Source organism: Canis aureus, chromosome 29 (assembly GCF_053574225.1).
Source record: "Canis aureus isolate CA01 chromosome 29, VMU_Caureus_v.1.0, whole genome shotgun sequence".
NCBI lineage: Eukaryota > Metazoa > Chordata > Mammalia > Carnivora > Canidae > Canis > Canis aureus.
In genome coordinates, this window is record NC_135639.1 from 8,640,711 (window position 1) to 8,657,447 (window position 16,737).

The 16,737-nt window shown below is 40.5% G+C and overlaps 1 protein-coding gene across 3 annotated transcripts in view; it reads right to left on the reverse strand.

The window, feature by feature from the left end:
* Positions 1 to 2,565: 2,565 nt before the first annotated feature.
* The window catches only part of ACADSB (acyl-CoA dehydrogenase short/branched chain), a 40,118-nt gene continuing 25,946 nt past the window's right edge, over positions 2,566 to 16,737 (reverse strand). For all 3 annotated transcript variants that reach the window (XM_077877327.1, XM_077877326.1, XM_077877325.1), the window contains 6 exons: positions 16,302 to 16,427; positions 14,681 to 14,773; positions 12,093 to 12,182; positions 8,871 to 9,008; positions 6,735 to 6,834; positions 2,566 to 6,034 (listed from right to left, as the gene is read on the reverse strand). In XM_077877327.1, coding sequence (XP_077733453.1) covers positions 5,964 to 6,034; positions 6,735 to 6,834; positions 8,871 to 9,008; positions 12,093 to 12,182; positions 14,681 to 14,773; positions 16,302 to 16,427 — 618 coding nt within the window. In that variant the 3' untranslated portion in view covers positions 2,566 to 5,963. The remainder of the gene's footprint in view (positions 6,035 to 6,734; positions 6,835 to 8,870; positions 9,009 to 12,092; positions 12,183 to 14,680; positions 14,774 to 16,301; positions 16,428 to 16,737) is intronic.

The following is a 16,737-nucleotide window of genomic DNA, read 5'->3' on the forward strand; positions in this document are numbered from 1 at the left end:
CCAGGGATCCTGAGCTGAAGGCAGATGCTCAACCACTGAGCCACACAGGTGGCCCTGGATCTTAATCTTTTAAACTCCCACATGGGAGTATAGTGTGTAGTTCCATCATTTATTTATTCTCTTAAGCATTTCTAATTTTTCACTATTACAAACTTTGCTGCCTTAAAGTCTAGGACACTCCTTCTTGTCTGTCATTCCGTAAGTGCTGCCCCAAGACAGCTGGGCTTCCCACACCTTTGTTGACAATCTGTAATCTCTATTTTTATGTTTGAATTACCGAAGTTATTTAAAGGTATAGTTAGCTTCTTTGCATCCTACCTTTTTGCTATGTATTTACTTCCCACTGTGTACAGTGAATGCTGCCTATACAATTTCATGTATCTTGGGGGAATTTGTAGAAATTTCCAAGGGCCATTCATTTGCATTTGGAAACAAAGTTCTCCCCTAAGACCTCAAAGTTGCTAATTATGCTGTCCCAACCCTCCGTGTCCTGCTTACCTGTTTCCACTAGGTTTGTTGATTTCTGAGTCAGCGCCCCCGATGATGGCTTTGTCAATGTTTTTCATCGTATTTCTATTTGTTTTGCTCTATATAGTTCCCAGTTATGTTGTTAGAGACATAAAGTTCATGACTACTGGGCCTTCTTGGTGAAATCTTCCTGTTTGCTCGTGGATATCCTTTACAACTACCTGTGTCTTTCATTCAGCACCGGCCCTTGAAGCAGTCCTATGATCTTCTTCGTTCCTTTCAACTCTCCCGTGCTGCTGGGTTTTGGTGTTTTTAACTGTATGTAGCTCGGATTTATATTTTCCCTTTGTCCCATCTTAACATCTTTTTCATAGGTGAGTTTAAGCCATTAACACCTCTAAGCACTGCAATGTTGGGCTGTCGCCCTACCTTATTTTGTTTCCTACTTACCACAATTTCTTTAAAACCAAGTAACTTTTGTTTTTGTTTTTCTAAGATTTTATTTATTTGACAGACAGAGTGTGAGCACAAGCAGGGGGAGTGGCAGGCAGAGGGAGAGGGAGAAGCAGACTCTCTGCTGAGCAGGGGGCCCGACACAAGGCTCGATCCCAGGGCCCTGGGATCATGACCTGAACAGAAGGTAGACGCTTAACTGACTGAGCCACCTGGGTGTCCAACAAGTAGCTTTTGTAAAGTTAGCTTTTTTCCTTTATATTGCAACTATCCGTACAAATAACTGCAGATTGAACATCCTGTACCACCCACTCAGCTTTTTATCCTGCTCATTCTTCCTGCATCATGGTAACTTCCAGACCACTGCTGAGCAGAGGGGAGGACATTTTCTGGTCCTGCTTCAGTGCCCTTTTTGGTACTTTGCTCTCCTTCTAGCTGCATCTTTCCTTTGACCTACCCCCCCCCCCCGCCCAGTCTTTCTTCCAAACACACGGCTCCCACCACCCCTACTGATTTGTCTTGCAGCTCCTCTTCCCAGCTAGCTTCTCTGTTTGAAAAGATCATGGTGGCATCTTCCTGGAAACCTCCTGAAGGTTAACAAATGCATAAGACCAGAGGAACGAACCTGGGGGCCCTCATCAGCCAGACTGCTCAAGTTTGCATCATTACTCTCATGTGCCAACAAGCATCTTATTTAACCTCTCCATACCTCAGTCTCTCACCCTGCAAAATGGGCTAACAGGAGAGCGCCTACTGTATAGTGTTTTTGTGAGTATAAGAGTCAAGAGTATAGACTTACTATGCGCCATAACGGCCGGCGCATGGTAAGAGCTAAGAGAGGTAATGCTCAGTGTCATCATTCTCAAGGATCTAAAGAAATAGCTTTGCATAGGGTTGTCCTTGGTACTTTTCTATTCAATCCCTGTGTGAGGATGTACTAATGAGAATAGAAAAATGACACCTGAGATTAACAACACACTTCAGTAGGTATCTAGGCTTTCTTGTCTCCGTATTGCACTTTAGACCCTTGGACCCTGTGAATGCTCGGCCCATGCCACTGAAAGACAAAAGAAGAAAGGGGCTGATATCTAGATTTCTAAACTACTGTAGGAAATAATGGGGAACAGATAGGCTGAATTCTCCGATGGCATGAGCCATAGTGTATCGCTGGGTAAAAGGCACAATAATAGAAAATTTCCAAAAGTAGTACTGTAAAACACAGGCATAAACATCAGCTAGATAAAATCTATACTGTGGAGATGTGCTCAAAAGAAGTGGCCTCTCTACTGAAGAGCTGCTTTATTTTGCTATTTTTTTTTTAAAAAAAAGGGTCCTCCAGTAAAATTTTCTTTAGCATCAGAATTTAAACTTGGTCTATATTGTACGACCTCTTCTCTGAAAACAAATGAAATTGGCTTACATGAGAGGCAAGCCATCAGCACGGGAAACGAAGGTGTTACCTGTTTTGTAGGAAGATTACATGATTTTGTTACTTCATCTGTATGTGTAGCAAACAACTTTGCTTCCTCAGAGTAGCAAGGATCTCTAGTTAACTTAGTGCTGTATTTTTTATTCTCCATAGAATATTGATTTTGTAACACTGAATAACATTAAAATGAAACTTGCACATCAGGAAAGATCAGCAAGGATATAAACTAGTACATTTATTAACATATGTCATAATCAAAAACCCCAATCATACACGGAAATCTTCACATCTGACATGCCAGCTTTAACCTATGAGAGCTAGTGTCTTTGTCAGGGGATAAATATATAAGCAATGACAGTGGTCAATCATGACACTTTTGAAATGTTAACTCTTTGTCAGTTAAGCCTAAAATAAATCTACAAGGATACTGAAATATAACAAGAATGAAATCCAAAAATCTGTTGAACAGAGATGATGTCAAGTAGGAGGAAGAGCACTGAATTGGGATCCCGTACATTTAGATTCTTGCCTTGTTTTGTCCCTGGTAGATGACCGTGGTCAAATATTCTAGGCTATGAATCCTTCACTTTTAAAATGAGAGTTGGCTGGATAATTCTTTAAGGTCTTTCTAGGTTTAACTTTCCATGATTCTAAAATTTCTGACACTGATTCATTTTCGTGTTGTATAATAAATCTCTAACAATCCTGACTTGGCTCTTGGGCTGAATCCAGCTCCGTCCACACAAAGACAGCCAAGCGTTTCCTTGGTGGTTGGGTTCACCAAGAATCACAGAGGCCTGATCCTCAAATTAACAAGGAAAAATGACAGTCTTCAGGAGGTGAACAAGCTCATCCTGCACTAGACACTAATTCAGCAGACAGTTTTAAAGACCCCAAAGTCATGCTTATTAAGAAAAGATATAAGGGTTGGGTGTGTGGGTGGCTCAGTTGGTTAACCAACTCTTTTTTTTTTTTTTTAAGGTTTATTTATCTGAGAGAGAGCAGGGGGAGGGGCAGATAAAGAGAATCTCAGGTAGGTTCCCTGCTGAGAGTGGAGCCCCCCACATGGGGCCTGATCTTGTGACACTGAGACCTCGACCTGAGCTGAAATTAAAAGTCAGACACTCAACTGACTGAGACACAAGAGTGCCCCAAGGGTCCAAACTCTTGATCTCAGCTCAGGTCTTGATCATGCTAGCCACAGAACCTACTTAAAAAAAAAATAAAAAAGGAAAACCCCACAACATCCTCTTTGGCAAAAGGTAAAATAATGATGATTCATTAATAGTAGGTAGATACATTAACTATAACATATAATTAATTTTTTAACTGGCTTTTGTGAACATGCACCAATATATACACACCATTAGATTTTTATCAATACTGAATATACATTCAAGGTCTGGATATACACAGGAGTTTCTCCAATGCTACTCATTTGAACACAAGGTTTATTCTAGTTTCACATGTTTATAATTCCACAGGAACCAGCTGGGATTTTTTCTTACTAATGTTGGCTTCTACTGCATTACTTGTAAAGCCCACCTCTTTTTCATATAATCACAGACATTAAAGATGTCCAGCTCCATTTTAGGGAAATTCGTCTACTCCCCTACTTTCCTTATTTAAATATTCATCATTCATTCGAGGTGGGGAGAGAGAAAGAGCATGCATAAGCTGGGGGGAGACGCAGAGCCTGATGCGGACTCCATCCCAGGACCCCAGAATCATGACCTGAGCTGAAGGCAGACACTTAACTGAGCCACTCAGGTGCCCCTCCCCTACTTTCCTTATCTAATCACACTGTCTTTTTGTTTGGAAAGACTGAATGAATGAGTTTCTATCATCTCCCTATTTGAAAGTCAAGTAGACTTTATCTCTTTTGATCCAAGGTCTAAATCTGTCTTTATTTCTTCCTGATATTTTAAAGTAATCCTAGCTCTTTGTATTTACCAATTCTGAATATTTAACTGTGATTTGTGTTATAGAAATTAAGCCAATTCAAGAAACATCAATGTTCAAACCAAAATTACTTTTAAAATGTCAAGTTTTCTTAATAAACATGATCCTTTCATTTACGTACTAAAATGCTTCCCATTTGCACTGAACCTTGAAACATTTTTCAACATCTCTAACTCATGACACTTTTTCAGAAAATATAAAACTCTAACCACTCTCTTGTCCACTTCCCTGGGTGGGAGGGCCAGGGTCCTCTTCTCATTGAGAATCCCCAATACCGAAGAAATGGCATCACCTACTATATGTTTTGTTGAGCTTTGCCTTTCTATAATTTGTACTGTGAGACAATAGATTTATTTTTGCCTTCCTAGATATAAAATAATTTCTCTATTATTTTTTACACCACAGAATATGCTTTTTCAAACTCTATAGGCCCCGTCTCTCTCTCATTCCTTTTAAGATTTTGATATACTTCTTTATAGGAACAAGACTTCTCTCTTTTAATTTTTATTTATTTATTCATGAGAGACACAGAGAGAGAGAGAGAGAGGCAGAGACACAGGCAGAGGGAGAAGCAGGCTCCATGCAGGGAGCCTGACGTGGGACTCGATCCCAGGTCATGCCCTGGGCTTAAGGTGGCGCTAAACCGCTAAGCTACCTGGGCTGCCAAGACTTCTCCCTCTTGAGAGTCACTGAACCAAAACATAATTTCTGCATTACTTTATCAGGCCCAATAACTAAGTTTGATGAAACATTATTCAATTCAAATATGGAAAGAAATGATGTTGAAAAATAACAGAATAAAATATTATAATATTGAATATGTTCTGATTATGAAACCGAGTTTTTTAAACTTTATGCTCGAAAACTAATAGACTTGCTTGTAATTTTTTTTAAGTGAGCTTCCTGCCCAATGTGGGGCTCGAACTCACAGCCCTGAGATCAAAAGTCACATGCTGCTATATTGACTGAGCCAACCAGGTGCCCCGAGAGACTTGATTTTAAAATGATCTGCTGAAATCAACATGAAATGCATCTTTTATGCAGGTCAGTTATAGTAACAAGTTATATTGCTTTATTTTGTCAAAATAATGCTTTCCATCATGTGATCCTCAGAACAATACACTTATTTTCCACCTACTTCCAGATATTTAGAACTTGAACTTTCAGATTTTTTTAATTCAATTTTCTTTAGATTCTTCTAAATGCATTTTCAGTTTCTACCTAGTTTAGAAACTTAGAATTGATCTGTAGAATTGCCAACTATGACAAAAGCTTCTCTGATTTCAAAAAATAAAGATGTAACAGGAACACAAAATAGCCACGCCTGTAAGTAATACTCCAAATGTATTTTTCCAAATGCTGACAGAGTGAAACTTCTGTCTTACCCGAAGCTAGAATGTGTACGCAACTTTAAAAACAGTTCTAGAGAAAATATGGATGCATTTCTTCCCAAATTTGCAAAATCATTTCCTGTGCCTATTTAATGCAGACTGGAAAAACAGATAAGAGAGTAAAGGTCTACCCCAAGAATCAGGAATAAAGGGCTTCAACAGAATACTTCAGTGCTGCAGAGGTTTACTTCCCCAACAGGGCACGATAGTTTAGAATTTTATACCAGCAACAAGGGGGAGAGGCCTCATGCCTGAGGGGGTCAGTATTCCGCGTCAACACACTTTGCGATGGTGTTCAGCTGGATATTTGAAGTTCCTTCATATATTGTGCCTTAAATAAAAGGGAACAAAAAGAACAATGAGAAGGGCATCCAGAACTACGCGTCTACACAAGAAATCGCTCTTACACGTTACTTCTGTAGTGGTTGTGACACTGTCACCAGTGACATCTTTCAACGTCCCTGAATGTGGGGCTATGCGACAGTCATTCTAAGAGACGAGAAGATTCCATTTGGAAATTAGATTCTGATTCCAGAATCAGTATGAAACAGCTGATGTCTCTCATTCCTAAACTATCAATGCATAAGCTTTTCAAAGTCCCTCGTTTTGGTCTTCCTATCTGGCAGTGGAGCACCAGATGCTCAGGCTTGACAAGGCACGAGGCTTCTGAAACTAGAACTTAGCTTCCAAGGAAGCTAAGATTCGCCATTTGATGACTCAAATATATTAACGTTTTTAGTAAAAGAAAAATTACAACAGTTACTCTTGTTGCACCTTTACTAAAAATCTGTTGAGGTACTGAACAAGGCAGTTTGAGGTTTTAAAAAGATATAATCCATCTTTTTCTTGGAGGAAGAGGTAGGGGGCAAAATACAGCCATCGAAAAGGAGAGAGCCAATAAACACAACACTGAAGAGATTAAAATTGCCTTTGCCTAAGTACAGTAATATAAACTCAAACACATACAGCAGCCCAAACAGCTACAGAGGCAAATAAAAGAAAGCAAAATAAAACATACAAAATCTATTTACCAATTTTTGCATCTCGAAAGTATTTTTCCACAGGGTAATCTTTGGTGTAGCCGACTCCTCCCATCCACTCGATGCACTTACTAGTTGTGAGGCCCGCAACCTGCCAAAACCAAGCACCAAATAACACGCTGAAACCAAGTAACTCATGCACCCTAAATGCTCCTGCAGAATATTTTAATGACATTTTAATTGACTGCTGTTGGCAAGTGAAAGGACTGAAGTTACTTGGTAAGATAGCATCGTCACCTTATCTACATCATTTATACAAACTGTCCTATTATTTCACAACATTCCTGTTTTCTGAAGAAAATCAGGGTATTGCTCAGACACAGTCACATGCCACCAGGTGCCATCTATTCGGCAAATTTATCAAGGGCCTTCCTTCTATCACACATTCTGTCAGCAGGGGGTAAGCCATGGCAGGTGGCCACCACCCCATGGTGGCCAGTCACTGCCCTTTTGGTTCACATGTCAAGCCAACAGTTACAGAAACAGATCAACTCTATGGTGCAACAGGAGAGCTGGCTAGAAAAGTGAACGGACTTCAGAGGTGGGGGGAGGGGGCATGCGAGGAGATGACAGCTTCGCTGAGGCCCAAAGGACAAGTTAGGGAACATTTCAAGTTGGGGAACACATGGGAGAGCTTCAAGGGGAAGATGGGTTTATCAACCTCAGGGACTGAGGGGGCAGTGGGCTGGGGTCCAGGCAAACTGTGAAGAGAATGAAGAGGCAGGCGGGCCTCACAGGGGCAGGCAGGCTCAGTACTGTAAAGGCTCCCAAAGATGACCACGTGCTAGTCTCCACAAACTGTAGTGTTTGCTACCTTCCATGACCATGAGACCACAGATGTGCTAAGTTGAGGGCTTTGAGATAAGAGATGGTCCTGAATAGCCTGGGTGCGCCCAATAGCATCACAAGGTTCCTCGTAAAGGAAAGAGGGAAGTGGGGAGGGGGCTAGGGTCAGATTTGAACACACTGCCCTGTGGGCCTTGAAGGCAGAGGACAAGACCATGAGTTGAGGAATGTGAGCAGCCTCTGGAAGTGGTGAGAGTGAGGAAATGGATTCTCCCCAGAGCCTCTGAAAGGCAGCTTTGCTAACACTATGATTCGATCCCAGTGATAATTCATTTCAGACGTCTGACCTCCAGAGCCAGGAGGTAATAAAATTGCATTGTTTTAGGCCACTTGAGTTTTGGTAATTTGTTAAAAGTAGCAACGGGAAACGAATACAAATATTGTTCCCTTTGCTGTGAGAAGCCATGAAAGTTAAGCTGGAGTGACATGGCCACCCGGACGTTCTGAAAAGGGAAGGCTGGACCAGAGGAAGCAACAGGGACCAATGGAGCAGCAGGGAGATGGGTGCATCGTCTGGTCAAGAGATGGGACAGCTAGGACGACAGGGGGCAGTGGAAAGGGAGAAAAATATATTATATATTATAAATATATAATATATACTTGGGGCAGAAGCCTCAGCAACTGATGGTGAGTTCAAGGTGGGGACGAGGGCGAAGAAGGTGGCAGGATGGCTCAGGCTCTCACAGGTATAATCGAGTGGGCAGGTCCAGCGGACACTGGATCTATTAGTCTGAACCTCAGAAGGGAGGTTGAGGCAGGTGATTGAATTTGGGGGCTGAGAGGCTAAGGGGCTATTCGAAGCTATGGAATGACCAAGGCAAACTGCAAAGCTGGGGACGCAGCAGCCAGTGATTTGGCAAAGTTTTCCAGCCAAAGTCTACTGGGTTAAACAGAAATATCAAAAGGAAGCATTCAATGAAAACATTAACAACCTCTTCTTGGGGTTTTCATTTCACATGATCTCCCTGGTATTCACTGTGCCCCAGCCGGAAACCAGGGGTAGGATGCTGTCACTCAGATGAGGCTCACCCAGGGACTTATGAAGAGTGTTCTATCTGAATTGGGCGACTCAGTTTCCACTGAAGAGCCTGTGATAGCACTGAGACCTCACAGAATTAAAGCACTTTCCTACGGAAGCTTTTCTGTTGTAGGAACTGGAAAGTCTCCTATTTTATTTGAAAAACAAATGTTTAATCAACACACCTGAGTGAAAAGGTTAATACATACATACCAGGGGGTTGGGGGAAGAAGGCTGAACTACATATTTTGTTTGTGTTTTACCTCTGCGGCATAGTATTTGGCCATAGATGCTTCTTTTATGATTGGCTTCCCGGTTTCCAAAAGCCTAGCAGTGTTGTATGTTAGCAATCTTGCAGCTTCCAGCTGGGTGGCCACGTGAGCCACTTGGTGTTGGAGCCCCTGTAACATTCAGGCCCATGTTAGAGAATGATGATTTCTGGAAATGCAACTTATCCTCCAAGTCTTGCCTGGATATGTACCACTGACAGAATGAAAATATATCCCCTAAATGGAATTTACATTCGTTTTGTAGAAATACTTGAAAATCTGCAATCCAAAATTAAATTTTTGAAAACTCAAAGTTCATGTAATTCTTTGTAATTGGCAAGATCTAAAAAAATAATCACAAAATTAGGTTTAAAAATTTGTAGTATTTAATAATTAATTTAAACCTGTTTTATGATCAAAATTAAGGTAAAACTAAGTGTTGGCAAAGCAAAAGTATGAATATAGTTTTTATTCACTTGAATTCACAAAGTTTTGATTCTGCATACAGCCTCAAGGCATCAAGGAGATGTTGTTAGCTACAAAGTAGTGAAGGAATATATGAAGCTCCAATTATCTTTAAGTAACTTCACTGAAGCAACGCTGCTGCAATATCCCGGAGCAGATACCAGTCAGGGTTACAGAAACAGAAGAATAATAAAAAAAAAAACAAAAAACAAACAAACAAACAAACAAACAAAAAAAAAACACCCTGAAAAAAATTACTACTACTCTGAAATTTTAGAGGGTAACGGACCACACACCAAATGTTAATCAAATAAAGAAGTGAGCTGGCGAGTGAGGGTATGAATATTAGTTTATTTACTTTTTTTAAAAAAAATATTTTATTTATTTATTCTTTCATGAGAGACAGACACACAGAGAGAGAGAGAGAGAGAGAGAGAGAGAGAGAGAGGCAGAGACAGAAGCAGGCTCCATGCAGGGAGCCTGACATGGGACCCGATTCCGGGACTCCAGGATCACAACCTGGGCCAAAAGCAAATGCTAAACTGCTGAGCCACCCAGGGATCCCAACATTAGCAGTTTAGAATTGTAAACAATTTTCTGGAAATATGGGCAGAGATACATTTATTACAAATGGATGGGTTTCCCATGCCTGGTGGCTCTGTCCACTCAGATCAGTCGATCTGCCTATTTTGATGCCAATATCAGTTTTAGAATTGTGTATGCAGAATGCAGAGATTCTAATTATTTTTGAAAAGTACATTCAGTTCAAATAAACCAACAATCGCCATCCAGGTTGTCTACTCCAATGACATGGAGTAGGCATAAAACAGGTACCATGAGAGGCATAAAAGTGACTCTGGCATGTCTCTTGCTCTAAGAGAACTAAGCACTGCTGGATCCTGGTTCCCTGACTACATTATGAACACAGGGCCTGGCATAGAGAACATTCTCAATGAATCTATGCTAAATAAATGACTGAGAGAAATAAAGATGAAGAGGCCTGATCTCTGCCCAAGGAACTTGTAGTCTAGAGAAAGACATGAATGAGTATATGCAAAACAAAAACCAAATCATTCTAATGAGATGAAAGCAGTTAGGGAAAACTAATAAAAGCTTCAGATATATGTTATATAAAATGAATAACACTGCTTTTTAAGATAAAATTTCTAACAGTTTTCTTTTAATTACTCACATCAGGCATCTTTAGAAGAGTCGGGATTAGACCTATTAGTTCACCTGATCCCGTATCCCTCCCTCACCAACTCCACAGACACAGAAATGCTGTTTCCTGTGTACAAAGGAGATCTCCCACAAACCGTCTTCATATTCTGTCCCTTTCCTTATAATCTATGTGGCTCTGAGAAAGTACTCTAGTGGGGGCGTCTGGGCAGCTCGGTCAGTTTAGCGTTTACTAAACTGGGTCCTGGGATCAATCCCACATGGGGCTCCCTGCTCAGCAGGGAGTCTGCTTCTCCCTCTGCCTCCACCCGTCTCCCCTGTTCAGGCTCTCAAAATCAATAAAAAAGTCTTTAGAAAAGGAAGAAAGTACTCTAGTATAATGAAATGAAAACCAGACCTGAAGCCAAGATAAAACACCTATCATTTGACACATGACTCCCTGCATGTCTTTGGGAACTCAGTCTCTAGGAACTTCTGTCTCCCACGTGTAAGATGCCCTGACAGCACGGGCTGGGGGAGGCCCTGGCCAGGCCTGACATGCTTGTTTTTTCCAGGCTCTAAACTGATTGCACACATTCATTGCACTGAACTGGGTGCACCCAGGCCAGAACTTGCTATGCCTTGAAATATCTATGCACATGCAATCTGTGTGTGCCTGTGTGAGGCCAAGTCCTTATTATAGCACCTGAAGACAATGCAGCACAACAGAGCTGGCGACGTAACGAGAAACTGTTCTTGGAGCCTAGAGCTGCTTACAGGGAGGTTTTGCCAACATGTAAAGTAATTACTCTGGATTTTTTAGGTAAAGTGCTTGAGTAAATCTGGTAAGCTGCCACTCTGGGCCTTCCCTAACCTGGTGAGGCCTCAACATGGACTGAAGATGCCATTGCCACCAACGGTCCCCTTATCTGGGGAGCCGGAAAAGACACATCCTTAGACCAGGCCAGTATCTTTCTCAGCGCTTGGCTGAGAAGACCTCACTTGTACTCACTGCGGTGAACTATACCTTCTACAGGCAAGAAGTATCAAAGTGTAGTCTTTGGAGGATTACTGTGTGGCTCTGGCCTGCACAGGGGACTCTGGATAAATGTCAGCATTTACCAAGCACTCATTACACTCAGGCAACGTGGTAAATACTCTACACGTCTACCCGATGCAAAGTCACCCTCATATTATCTTTAGTTTAGAGATATAGCAGTTAGGGCTTGGGGGGCGGCGGGTAACTTGCCCATGGCTGACAGCTGCTAAGACAGGGAGCTGGGATTTGAGCCCTGGAAGCCTGACTGCAGACCCCATGCCCCAGACCTTAGGAAACAGGGCAAAGACAACTCTGAAATGCTCACCAGGAAATCTGGAGTCATGCTACAGGTGGCCCTCAAGGACTGCTTTCTGTCCTTGGAGAAGGTCAAGGCATTCACAGGTATGTGCCCGGAGACCTATTCCTTCCTCCTTTCTACCTCTCCCATTAAAATCCCCCTGAGGAGGCCCCCTCCACAGCTTTATGACACAGCTCTTCATTAACAGAAAGCCACGAGAGTACGGTTTGGTACAAAGAAGCTAATAATGATATACCTGAAAATCAAATATCCTTTTGCCAAATTGCATCCTTTCTTTCATATATGGAACAGTATAGTCAAAGCACCCTTGAGCCAGTCCCAGCATCTGTTAAAAAAAAAAAAAAGGACAATTTCTTATTTTGTTATAAGTTTACATTTTTAATTATTCAGGGTATAAATTCCTTTTATAGGCAGGCATATTGAAGAGCTGGGGTTAGGGGCAGAACTGGAGGCATAAAAGGGGTACCTTCGCCCACTGCATCTGTAGAACTTAACTTCCAGTGACTGGGAGAAGATTTGAGCTATTTCGTATAAATAGGAATGTATTTAATTCTAGCAGAGGTAAATCCTCTGGCCTGGCTATGCTCATACAACCAGGTTACTTCTAAGGAAGCTTCTCGTTTAAGCTCTGAGTCTCTAGGCACAGAGCGAGCCATGGCAATGTTGCTCTCAACTAGCCTCAAAGACTGTAGAGAAGCTCCCTCTAGTCCTTCTAGAAGGCTAGCATGGAAGGTCACTTGATAACCTTCTATCTTCTTGTCCATTTTGCATATTATCAGGATTAATAAGAGCTTCAGGGGAAAGGGCATTGAACATAAAAGAGCAGTGTTTCTCAACCCTGGCTGCACATTAGGACCATCTGTGGGAACTTGATTTAAAAAAAAAAAAAAACACGATGTGAGGTCTAAAGAGTGGAGGGCGCGGGTGGCCTGGACCTTAGCGTTTTCAAATCTTCACGGTTTCCTGCAGGGCTACAGTGAGAGCATGTGGTAAAATCACAGATTTATGCATTGGAACAGTCAGGCCATGGTGGCAATCTCAGCCGAGCTGTCTCATTGCTAACCACCTATTTGAATCAGCTTGAAGGATTCAAGCTTGGAAACGGTTTCTAAATTCCAACACTAGGTGGCCATTAAGTCAGGATCTCATTATGTCAAACTATGTGGGTTTTACAAAAAGGAAAACGAAATCAATAATGAAAGCTTTGGGGGAAATGCCCACGAAAGTATCAATATTTCATTAGTGTTCATTCACATTTTCCTTTAGCCTTTTATTTTGAATTTTCTGGAGAACAGAATTTTGTGCTAAAAGTTAAAGGACACCACCCCCAAAGACCCCCAAACAGGGGGGAGCAACCCCCTGCACTTTTGGCTGAGATAAGATGATGTCACCAAACTCTTATGACTAAAGTTTATAGCTGGTAATATCCTACGTTGACGTGAAAATTAATATGACCAGCTGTCAACCACAACAGGCTTTTTCATCTCTGTAAAATGTTTTCACTATCAATACTGAAAAGCTAAATGGTCTTTGGCTGCAGTTTTGAGGATAGATGCCTTCAGTTTGCTGTTCTATGTGACTCTTTCTCTACAAGGCATCCACAATGTTAACCAAGAAATAACTCCCTGACCTTAACTTTTAATTAGGTTATAAGATAACCTGGAGTAATTAAGACAAAAGCCCAGGCTGTGTATTTTACTGCTAGAACATCTATATTATTTATACGTCTGAGAACAAGGAGAGCCAGTATTATGGTTTTTAATGCCACAGCTGATGAAGTTGCATCACAGAAAAACATTAAAAAGAACAGATAGGCCATTTCTCTCATTATCTCACTTTGTGAGAAATATGGGTTAAGTCTTCATCTAAGAATATTGTTAGCAAATTAACAGCAGCAAAAAAAAAAATTTTTTTTTAAATCTAGAGGAATAGTATAGTAAACATTTAACTATTCCAATAGCTAATATGTGTAACATCTTCAAAATCTAAACGCTGCAAGTTTTTTAATTTGGGATATTCATTGATTAAAAATAAACAAATATATTCAAAATGACATTTAAAAAGAAAGATTTTATGTTTAAGTAATCTCTACACTCAACATGGGGCTCAAATTCATAACTCCAAGATCAAGAATCATATGCCTCATAGACTGAGCCAGCCAGGCGACCCCAAAATGACATTGATAAGAAAACCAAAGATGCTATTCATTTTGTTAATCAAGAAAACAACTGATTTCACTTCACAGGAAAATGTAATGTGCATTAAAAAGGGCAAATTTGGTTTAAAAAAATGGAATAGTTCTCATCATATGTATCCACTTAATTGTGGCTATTTTATTTCAAGCACCACACACATATAATTGCCTGATTTTCACATGCAAAACACTAAGCAACAAATCTTTCATTCTTTACAGATTACAGGCCCTTACTATATGGGATATTAGGTATTCTTAATTGAAAAAAATTTCTTCTAGAACGAACTTCAAAAATTGAAAAGGTGATTTTTTTTAAAAGTCATATTTAATTTACAATATATTTGAGAAGTTATCGATCTAGGTATTGGATAATACTTAACGTTCTCAAAGCAGAAAAAAGCGTCACCACTAAGCCATTGTTTGGTTCTCGGGGGCATTACATAATTGACTAAAGTGGGATCTGAAAGAAATGAGAAGCCATTCTTTCACTGCACGGAAGGGAAGGGCGCCATCTTGTGTTCACAAGCTTCCAATACTCATCACTTTTATGTATTTTTTCTTTTTCTTTCTACATTTTAATCAACCCACAATGTGAAAGAGTCAAGCAAAATGGCTACAATGTGACCAACCTGTGCAGCAATTCCTATTCTGCCTTCATTAAGAATCCCTATGGCATGCTTATAGCCGTGTCCAATTTGTCCCAGGATATTGCTTTCTGGAACCTGAAAGGAAAAACGTGCAGTGATTTCTACTTTTAATTTTATACAATTCATTTTGATTATATAGTTTTATATATACAACATTTCCAATTTGTGTGACAGGACTCTAGCCCAGGACTTAGTAAACTCCAAGGTGACTCCTCGCCTCCGTCTCCCTCTCCACGGCTTCCCTCACAGCTCTGGGATAGGACAGGACTCATGGCAGTGCTGCTTGCTATGGCTTCCACTAGCACCCAGCACAGCCATGTGTGGAATGAATGAATGAATCTATAAAAAGGGAATCTCATATCGATAACAAGTGAATAACAATTTTCCCCAATTCTTGCCTATATGTTCTAGTATGAGATAGAACATACTAGGAGTTACATGAAACATGTAAGTACTTGGGTAAATCAAGGACGTCAAACCTTTCTTCTGTTGAGACTATTATTTATGGAGACATAAATATCAACAGAGGTATGTGCACATACACGCATGAGCATACAAGGGAGGGGCGGAAGGAGAGAAGAAACAGATTAAAACATTTATTTGTAGTTAAAATAATCTCGACTAGCAACAATAAAATAATACATTTAGCCTTATAACCTTAGGAGAGGGAGTGGGCAGACCAGAGAAAGAAAGGGCCGGGGGCATTAGTGAGGCTTGAATATCTACCTGCAAAGTCCCCCATGGGCACACACATGTGTCACTCACGAACCCATGAACTAAAAGATCAAGTTGTAATATGAGTGGTAAGAAACCTGTCACAACCTGTTCCATCTGTGTCAAGTTCTAAAACATTCTGGCTGTCTTCTCTTCCTCATGTTTTTTTTTTTTTTTTTTGGTTTTAAATTCAATCTAATTAGCTTATATTGCATTTATTTTCAAAGGTAGGGTTCAGTGATTCATCAGTTGCATGTAACACCCAGGGCTCATCATATCACATGCCCTCCTTAATGCCTGTCACTCCACTTCCCCTCCAGCAATCCTGTTGGTTTCCTAGAATTAAGAGCCTCTTACGGCTTGCCTCCCTCTCTGATTTCATCTTCTCTTCCTCACTTTTAACAGATTCCACTCTAAACTGTGGGGCACTGCCTGATGGTTTCTCAGGCTCACTGGGCAACATCCCCACCTTGTGGCCTTTGGTATGTCCACAATGCATGTCCATCTCCGAAGTCAGTATCAATAAAGTATAAATGGTTCCTAAGTATGTAAATTTAAAAGTATAAATGGGATTAATTCTCAGCATTGGCTCTGAGGTCACCTGCTGGGCAGCAAGGTTTCCACTCTGCCTAAACACTTGTGAAAAGTACATTTAGTCAAGATCTTACTCGAGAACACCATCAACATTTTACAAAATATTCTCCTCTGCATGCTCAATATTGTGACACTTTTTTTTTATAAATTTATTTTTTATTGGTATTCAATCTGCCAACATATAGAATAACACCCAGTGCTCATCCCGTCAAGTGCCCATCTCAGTGTTGTGACACTTTTCTTGTGTAAAGCTTATTTCATGCCAGTCTTCTGCTGGAAATCCTAAGATACCCACCTTGACGTTTTCAAATGTTAATGCACAGGTGGAAGAGGCTCGGATTCCCATTTTTTTTTCTGATTTCCCTATGTGAAGGCCTTCAGTGTCACGATCGACCACGAAGCAGGTAAGGCCTTTATACCCCTAAAAAGAGGATTCGAAATGCTAAGAAAAAAATGCTATTACCACATTTGAACTGGTAAGATCCCTTGTTTCCAAGAGTTGAAAGTTACAGAACACTAAAACTGAACTTTAGTATTAATATTAGTTGGCTCAGAACTGCCATGTGTGCATTAGGAAACAAGAAATAATTGGAAAACATTAGATTCACAATTAAGAAGTCTGTAATTTCTATTACTTGTTCAGAAACCATTATGACTATTAAAATTATTAAGATACCCTAAAGTATTATTCTGTGATCATGAGCCTTCCATGTTTTAAATTTAATTTTGTT